Genomic DNA, 9,054 nt, shown 5'->3' with positions numbered 1-9,054 from the left:
TGTTTTTAAAAATAAATTAAAAAAAATATTTTGGGGACGAATAAAAAAAGAAAAATATTTTAAGGATAACGAGAGTATATGATATCCGATGTAATTATGTACTATATTTTTAAAATTGAAAGTTATTATTTGATACAACATTTACTTTATAAAAGGAGAATATGCTCAAATAGATAATGATTATGAGTATTTTTTTCAAAGATCATGATTATAAATATTCACATAAAATTAACTACAATCCAAGTATATAAAATTTGAATTAATAATCTCTTCATCAAGAAGAGTTTTCAGTTGTAATGTCTCAACTTTATCATATGAGTAAGTCTTTTATTGTAATGATCATAAATATCTTGAACATTTACTTCATCTATCCTCATAAAATGTATCCAATTTGTCATTTTCATCTGTCCTCATAAAATGTATCCAGTGTGTTTTTAACAAATTTTCCACTCACAATAAAGTGAGACATTTACTCCACTCACAATATATTCAACTACTTCATTAAAATTCGTGTCATTTAAGATTTCAATGGCACGGGGCATTATGTGTACTGGGAGCATAGCTACCCGGAGTGGCTTCATGATGTAATTGTTGATGATTCAAAGTGATCAATAAATTACATTCTTCCCGTTTCAAAAAAAAAAAATCGTGCCATTTAAGGATGAATATTTTTTACAAGGACGAAGGGAGTAATACTTATTTGTAAAGTACAGAGATATTTCTTTTTCTAATAATAAACATGCTTAGAGTTGTTACTATATAAAAAGTTTATATTAGACCTTAAGCGCTTTTATTGCTACATAAAAAATAATTCTATTAGTGATTTGGGGGAGTTGGGGAGGGCGAGCAGTGGGGTTTGAACTCGGAACCTCACTGTTCACGCACAAGAGATCGCACCGCTTGGTGTCTCCTTGGGGACAGTGATGAAACTACTCTTATCCATATAGTATAACAATCGATGTCACATTTTGAATACCGCAACACAACTGACTAGACTTGCTGGCTTCTCCTAACGGTTTATGTAACGCTATTATTTTATTTTTACTAATTTAAATTGATAATCTATTAATGCATTTTGTTTTGGTATATATCTTCTTAAAATGACAACATCTATAATTCTATACTTTATTGCCAAACTTATGATAAATACTATATCATATTTAATATTATACTTGATTTGTCAAAAAATATACATTAACTTGTTTTACAATAAAATATTATACTTGATTGAAAATGATATTAAAAAAATATTTTAATTCTTATATCGCAGTAATAAATCATCCAAAAATATTTAATTTCATGAATATTATATTTTGAATCATGTTGATCTTTAGAGGGAGTAGCTTCATAAAAACATGCATAGTATAAGACAATATAAATTTTAAGAAATTCTGTAAAGTGTAGTGTGAGTGAAGAAAATATCTCATATTAATTGTGATATTCAGTAGAAGAATTGTTATTCTAAATGAAATATACATATTTTTTAAGACAAACAATAAAAAAAATTATACACATTTTTATGAGATTGAAGAAGTATTATCATACAAAGCCTAGAAAAGTTTTTTCTCTTACTTTCAAGTAGGAATGACAATCGGGTAGGATGGGCACGTATAGTGGCTATCCATACCCGTACCAGCGAACTAAATGAATAGTGAATTTTAACCATGAAACTATCCATGGATATCAAATGTTACTTAAACCCGTCACCCGCGGATACCCGCTACCCGTCGGATACACGCCACCCACCATCCATCGAATACTCACGAAACATAATTTAAATATAAATTAATAATAAATTTAATACAAAAAAATTCACCACAAATCACATAGTTCAAATCCACATCTTTCATCTATGTTCAAATCCAAAAATGACAAAGTTTAAATTCAAAGTTAATATCTAAATTTGTGGGTATTTCGTGGGTATTTTTGCAGGTAAACGAGTTTTGCAGGTATGAATAGTAAGTATCCAAATCTATACCCACGAATTAAATTGATAGTGAATTGTAACCACAAAATTATTCGTATATATTAAATGTTCCTCAAACCTGCACTTATTAGGATCGGGTACTCACGAATATCCGTTACCCGCGTATAAATTGTCATCCCAATTTTCAAGAGAAACAAAACCTGGACAACACAGCCTTTTATCCACAGCTTTTACAAATTTGAGCACTAAATATATTGTCACGAAAAAAAATACTCCATTTAAGCGAATATATATACTCCTTCCGTCCACGAAATAAATTCCTACTTTCCCTTAAATATTTGTCTATGAAATAAACTCTTACTATACTTTTTGGACAATTATACCCTCCTTTATTTTCTGCATTTGTTATTCTTTACCATTCATGGGCCCACCCCCACAATATTTTTATCATTTTTATATTATATAACTTACCTTTACCATTCATGGGCTCACACCATATTACCTTTATCACTTTTATATTCTATATCTATTACTCTTTATCATTTATGGGTCTATCCACAACACTTTTATCACTTTTGGTCAACTATCATTTTATCCCACTCATAATATTTTTTTCACTTTTCTTAGTCTTCGGGTCGAATCCCAAGTGAGAGTTAATTTCATAAAAGCTTGAGATGGCAAAATAGGAATTTGAAAAAAAGAGAAGGGCATAAAAGTGAAAAGCGGCAGAGCGTCATAATCATTAGACAGCCGCATGTCTCCTCAGAAGTGGATCTTCGCACGTTATGAATGTTTACTCACTTTGTACTACTTGGAATTTACTCTCTCTCTCTCTCTTCATAACTCTTATGCTAATCAGTCATCACACTTCTTCTACAGAAGACACAGAGAGACAACCGCCATCCCCCCCCCCCCCCCTCTCTCGCTCAGCTTCAACACCTTCTCTGTCTGTCTTTCTCACTAGAACCTCTTGTTTTTGGGTGAAATCTCGCAATTCTTTCTTCTTACCATATTTCGGCTCTTATTTGTTTATTTTTTGGATGAAGATTAGAAGCTCCGAGTGCAGGTTTTCATATATTTATGTAGAGCTGTAGCTGCATACCTAACGACCGGTCAATAAAGTAAAAGATCTTTTGCAAAACTGGAATGAATTTTTTGATTCAAGGTGGAGGGCCCACGTGAAAAGTTTCGATCTTTGTGAGAATTTCGTTTGATGATTTTGCGATGAAGAATTTCCAGTGGCTGAAGCAAATAGCAAACACGCACAGCAAGCTGGAGAGGAGGCTTTCGTTGGGAGAGTACAAGAGAGCGATTTCATGGTCGAAATACTTGGTTTCTTCGGGAGCGGAGATCAAAGGCGGAGGAGAGGATGAATGGAGCGCTGACATGTCGCAGCTTTACATAGGCAACAAATTCGCCTCTGGGAGGCACAGCAGAATTTACAGAGGCGTTTATAAGCAGAGAGATGTGGCGATTAAGCTGATTAGTCAGCCTGAAGAAGATGGAGATTTGGCTGCATTTTTGGAGAAGCAGTTCACTTCCGAAGTTGCTCTCTTGTTCAGGTTGAGACACCCCAACATCATCTCTGTAAGTCAGATCTTCTTCATTTCATAGCTTTCTACCTTTGGGGATGCTTTTCATGATGTTGTACATCAGGCATGGAATCTTGTACATTGTGCATTGAGTGTTGTACATGCATTTTCATTGGCATTGTCAGTAAACTTTGTGTTTGTTTGTTTATTTATTTATTTTCTTCACTGATTTCTTCTACGGTTATTCCATGCTTGTGCACATAGACAAATTGGATAATGTTGTTGCCTGACAGAAATGAAGTGGAAATTGTGTTCAGTTGCCTAATTAGGACATTTTAAGAGTCTTAATTCCATCGAGTCGAAACAGTAATTAGTTAGATGGCAGGAGAAAAAATCTTCCTATGTAGTTGTCTGGATTATAGAACCAATGTCATATAAAATGTCTTGTTCGAGGATCTTAGCTGCCGCCTCCGCGCATCCTTAATATCTCCCTCATTGTTCAAATCGTTTGCTATCTTGAAGAATCTATATATTTCACCAACTCTGCAACAAGAAGAAAGCCCGAGTTTTCCATTAAGCATAAAATCGTATTGTTGTTGTTGTTGTTGAGATATCTATAAGGTTGATTGACTTTATAAATGCAGTTCATTGCGGCATGTAAGAAACCCCCAGTATTTTGTATTATCACAGAGTACTATCCAGGTGGTTCCCTCAGAAAATACCTCCATCAGCAAGGGCCGTATTCTCTCCCCCTCGACCTTGTGCTAAGGTTGGCGCTTGACATTGCTCATGGTATGCAGTATCTTCATGCTCGGGGTATTCTCCATCGGGATCTCAAATCTGAGAATCTTCTGCTCGATGAGGATATGTGTGTCAAGGTAGCTGATTTTGGTATATCGTGTTTGGAGACACAATGTGGCAGTGCCAAAGGGTTCACGGGCACCTACCGTTGGATGGCTCCGGAGATGATCAAGGAGAAACACCACACCAAGAAAGTCGATGTTTACAGTTTTGGCATTGTCATGTGGGAGCTGCTAACTGCGTTGATACCGTTTGATGACATGACTCCGGAACAAGCAGCGTTTGCAGTGTGTCAGAAGGTAAGGATTTGAAAGCTTTAGTTACTCGACATGTGTGTTACATTGATCTTGAAATGGTTCCGAGACGAACTTCTTTTATGGGCATTATATGCCCATACTTCCACATACATTTACATCCATGAGCTAGCTTGATCTTTCTTCTTCTGGATCAAGAATTTTTTGAAAAAATGGAACCTTCTCAACTGAAAAGGAGTAAGGCAATTTACTAATTTGTTGATATACATTCTAATGTTGACTATTTCTTGATGTCTGGAGATTGTACAAGGGCTTGTGTATCGATGTTTTGGACCTTTACTTGTTTGATAACCGAAGATAAAAGGGCCTCTAAACGTCGTTTACAGCTTATGAAGGACGATTATTGCCTAAACTTATGACCTCCTATAAGGTCCAATATATAATTCGTTACATTCTTTATTTCTCACTTAGTTGCATTAGCAATACATTGGACTACATAATTGATTCCCTTGATTTAGATAGCTTTTGAATAGATAAAAAGAATATAGGTTTAATGATGTTATCATTCAACTACTCCATACATATTGTAAATCTAATCTATGATCGAAACTAAACACTCATTTTGCTGTAACATTTTTGTGTCCTTGGCAGAATGCAAGGCCGCCGCTGCCTTCTACATGCCCTACAGCGTTTAGCCGTCTCATCCACCGTTGCTGGTCGAGCAATCCAGACAAACGGCCGCATTTTGATGAGATTGTGAGCATACTCGAGAGCTACTCGGAGTCTTTGGGGCGAGACCCGGAATTCTTTTCCTCGTACGAGCCATCGGAGGGATACGCCCTCGCAAGGTGCATTCCGAAGTGCATCGTTGCACGTCGATCCCCGTCGTTAGGGACGTGAGGACCTGTACCGATCAGGTCTGATGCTAAATGCATTGTAGTAGTTTTCCTCATGTTAGGGATGAATTTGATGTGTAATTTGAGGTGCCATTGATGCCCTGCATCATTTATGGAATGTTATGGAATTAAGATAGTTTTGTTCTCTTTGATATTCCCCAAAATGGGGACTTTAATTCAAGAGAGAATACTATTAGGAAAAGGTGGTGTATCCTTCCGAAAAATGTCATTTATACTTCAATGCTTGGACTTTTTAACAAGTGCACCCTAATGTATGTGAAATTAGAAATAAATACTTATACTATTAATGTGTTACAACTCTACACTATTATTTGATTTTCGGTTGTACACTTAGACACTTAGTAGTACGTGTATGTGACCACATCAAAATCATAAAAGAAAGAAAGAAAAAAAAAAAAAATAGTGATTAGTACCGTCCTTGTTTAAGTGTGTTGAATGAAAATATCAACGATTGGAAACTGAATGATATGGTATAATGGTTAACAATATTGATAGTATAGCTAATTGTTGATACATTTTTTAGAAGCTCTAACCTTGTAATGTTGTTAGATGTACAGAATTTATCTAACATCTTATGCATATAATCAACAAAAAGACAGTTTGGCCGAGTGGTCTAAGGCGCCAGATTTAGGCTCTGGTCCGAAAGGGCGTGGGTTCAAATCCCACAGCTGTCAATTTTTATTCTTTGTTTTCATAAATATTTAATTTTCATTCTTTGACTTTTCATAAATATTTAATTTTTTTATTAATTTTAAGTGGATTTTGAAAATAGCCACTTTAGAATAGTAAATTTAAAAAAAGGGTTAGTGCCGCTAAATCCTATAACTATTTTCATTTTTGCGTTTTGCATCAGTTTCAGAAATTCAGCCACAGTATATTCCAACTAAGCCTTCAATCGGTTTTTGCACTCTATGTAGTTTTCCGACAAAATTGATGCTAACTTGGCGGCCGGAATTATCTACGTGTCATAAAATTCCGATATTCAAAACGTCGTCATTTTGCTTGACGTTTCTTTGAAATTAGTAGTCACAAAGCGGCATCGTTTTGTTGCAATTAAAATTAGGAACCTTAAATTTACACAAATTTTAAAATCAACGATGAATCCTTTCTGTTATTCGTCCTCCAACAAAGGGACGACTTGGGTGAGTGAGAGAGAACAGAGAGAGAGCTCAGGTGCACGACGGCGGGCCGGCGGCACTACTGCTGTTGTTCATCCGAGGGCAGGGTGATCCATTGGCGACTTCTCGTCGGAGTTTAGAGGAGAGAAAAGGGAAGGGGAGGGGAAGGGGGGCACTACCGCTCGAGATACGAGCGACGATGGACGAGGTTGAGCAGTGGAGAGTCAGAACGGAGGGGTGGCGAGGGTTAGGCGGCGGCGGCGGCTCTATGGATGTGCGGTCGCCGGTAATTGAAGGAGGATGGATGGAATTTGGGGATCTAGGGTTTTCTTTTGGCGCTGGGAGAGAGATGGAGGCTGGGGGGGACGATCTCGGCGGGTTGTTAGAGGAAGTCAACGACGGCTCATTTCTGTCATCCGTCGGGCGAGAGGCGAAGAGAGGGAGGGCTGAGGTGGCGACCTTGGAGTGTGTGTGTGTGTGTGTGTTCTTTTTTGAGGGAGACTAGTTGAGAGATGAGCGAGGGGGAAATCAGAGAGAATGGAGAGAGAGCGGTCGAATGGTGACCTGGTCGGTGACTTCTCGCCGGAAAGGAAGCCACGGTGGCGGGAACGGTCGCGAGAAGGTCAAAATGGCAAATACAAAGACTAGATACAGAGAGAGAAGGATATGAGATACAGAGCCATGTATTCTGAATTTGATGCAAAACGCCAAAATGAAAATAGTCAGAGGATTTAGCGGCATTAATCTCCTAAAAAAATAACATGAATTTGCCATGTAGACGTTATTCAGCCATATCATTAATTTTTTTGACACGTAGATTAAGTTAGGTCGCCGGAATTCTTCGTCGGATGCAAAAATCGATTGAAGACTTAGTTGGAATATACTGTGGCTGAATTTATGAAACTGATGCAAAACGCAAAAATAAAAATAGTTAGAGGATTTAACGGCATTAACTCCTTTAAAAAATACCCATTAAGATAAAAAAAAATTTAAAATTAGCCACACTTACCATTTTAGCATTGCATATAAAAAATTTAAAAATTGTCCACGAATTCAAAACCAATCAAATTCACAACTGTCATTAATTTTGGTTGTGAATTCAAGCTTTGAAACTCGAATTCACAACTGAATAGCTAATATTGGTTGTAAATTCAAGTTTTAAAGTTTGAATTCACAACTAAAAATAGTGTTAGTCGTGAATTCACAACTATAAATAGTATTAGTTGTGAATTCGAATTCACAGTTGTTATTAATAACCATTATCTATAGCAAAGCAATTAATCCATATGAGAAATTTGCAAAAACTGTAAAAAAAAAAAACCTAAAAGAAAATGTGCTTTAGATTGAATTGTAACTAAATTCAATAAGACACTGATTACTGTAATTAGTGAATTATATTGCGGAAGGTGGGGTACGTGGTGCATTAGAGCATCCACTATGGAGGAGAGCCAAGGGTGGGCTATTAAACGTGGTCCTCACCATTTAAGAGCTCACTTCTATTATGGGAGAGTCAACCCTTGACTCTTAAATTTATAGGGGGAGAGAATTTGGTAATTGGAGGGTGTATAACACGCGCCCAACCATCTCAACCTCCAAGCCCTGAGCAAAGCAATGGGGGGCTCGAGCTCAATTCCGAGCCCCCATAATGGATGCTCTTTGATGCTTGGCATTTAGGACCTACTATAATATTTTAAATTATAAATTATTTTCAATCATATACCTATCAGATATGGCAGCCTAATTACTTTCATTAATTTGATTCCAAATCAATTAAATCGAGATTGGACAGCAAATCAAGCCAATCTTCTTTCCTAACAAACAATCATAACTTGTTTAGTGGGTGATTACAATTTACAAGCTTAAAACTTTATTCAATTTTTCTCATTGTACCGAATGAACATAGTTCCGCGCTTAATCTTTTTTTCCATTATTATGTGGATAATGTTTTCACCTTTGTGTGAATAGTGATTTCATCTGCGTGCGATTATTTTTTCATCTTTGTGTAGTGTAGAAGTTTCATTTGCGTGCAAGTTACTTATTTAATTATATTCAGATACCTCTGGTAATTCTAATTCAAATAAAAAATAAAAAAATCTGCACTTAATCTCACTTACGGATGCGTTTACTTTTGTTAGGTTCGAAGGGTCTCGAATAGGTGTATGAGGGGGGGGCAATACACCTATAAGCTATTTTTTTAAAAGAAACTTGAAACACAAACAGCAGTGACTGATTTTTGGATATACTTAGACTTTGGATATACAATATTTGTCTAAGTTCTAAGAGAATATATGTAATCAACAGTGACTGATTTTTGGCTTTGTGATTTTTTTATTCAATTCAAACTTGGGAATGACTTTGAATGCTGAGTGACAAATTCGGCAGCGTTTCAGCTTATGTAGTTGAATCAGTGAAGATTGAAGTGATCCTCGAGCTCTATTTATAGGAGACGTCTTGAATAGATCCGTTGGCTGAAATGGTCTTCAAGAATTCTTCCGTTAGAGAGTA

The 9,054-nt window shown here is 36.3% G+C and overlaps 1 protein-coding gene and 1 non-coding gene across 2 annotated transcripts; both read left to right on the top strand.

The window, feature by feature from the left end:
• Positions 1–2,698: 2,698 nt before the first annotated feature.
• LOC131019964 (serine/threonine/tyrosine-protein kinase HT1-like) lies at positions 2,699–5,728 on the top strand. The gene is made up of 3 exons (XM_057948602.1): positions 2,699–3,514; positions 4,104–4,559; positions 5,166–5,728. The coding sequence occupies exons 1-3, from the start codon at positions 3,152–3,154 to the stop codon at positions 5,412–5,414; spliced, it is 1,068 nt and encodes a 355-aa protein (XP_057804585.1). The 5' UTR covers positions 2,699–3,151; the 3' UTR covers positions 5,415–5,728.
• A 297-nt stretch (positions 5,729–6,025) lies between these two features.
• Positions 6,026–6,105, top strand: TRNAL-UAG (transfer RNA leucine (anticodon UAG)). Its single transcript has one exon. It is a non-coding gene; the product is annotated as a tRNA-Leu (tRNA).
• Positions 6,106–9,054: the final 2,949 nt, after the last annotated feature.

Source organism: Salvia miltiorrhiza, chromosome 4 (genome assembly GCF_028751815.1).
Source record: "Salvia miltiorrhiza cultivar Shanhuang (shh) chromosome 4, IMPLAD_Smil_shh, whole genome shotgun sequence".
Classification (NCBI taxonomy): Eukaryota; Viridiplantae; Streptophyta; class Magnoliopsida; order Lamiales; family Lamiaceae; genus Salvia; species Salvia miltiorrhiza.
Note: the sequence above shows the minus strand (reverse complement) of the source record. Positions and strands in the feature narration are given on the sequence as shown.

Bases quoted from the DNA above. Each gene is read 5' to 3' on its own strand.
- LOC131019964 (XM_057948602.1), top strand. From the start codon at position 3,152: ATGAAGAATTTCCAGTGGCTGAAGCAAATAGCAAACACGCACAGCAAG. The intron at 3,515-4,103 runs GTAAGTCAGATC...TTATAAATGCAG, and splicing joins GACACCCCAACATCATCTCT to TTCATTGCGGCATGTAAGAA. The intron at 4,560-5,165 runs GTAAGGATTTGA...TGTCCTTGGCAG, and splicing joins CGTTTGCAGTGTGTCAGAAG to AATGCAAGGCCGCCGCTGCC.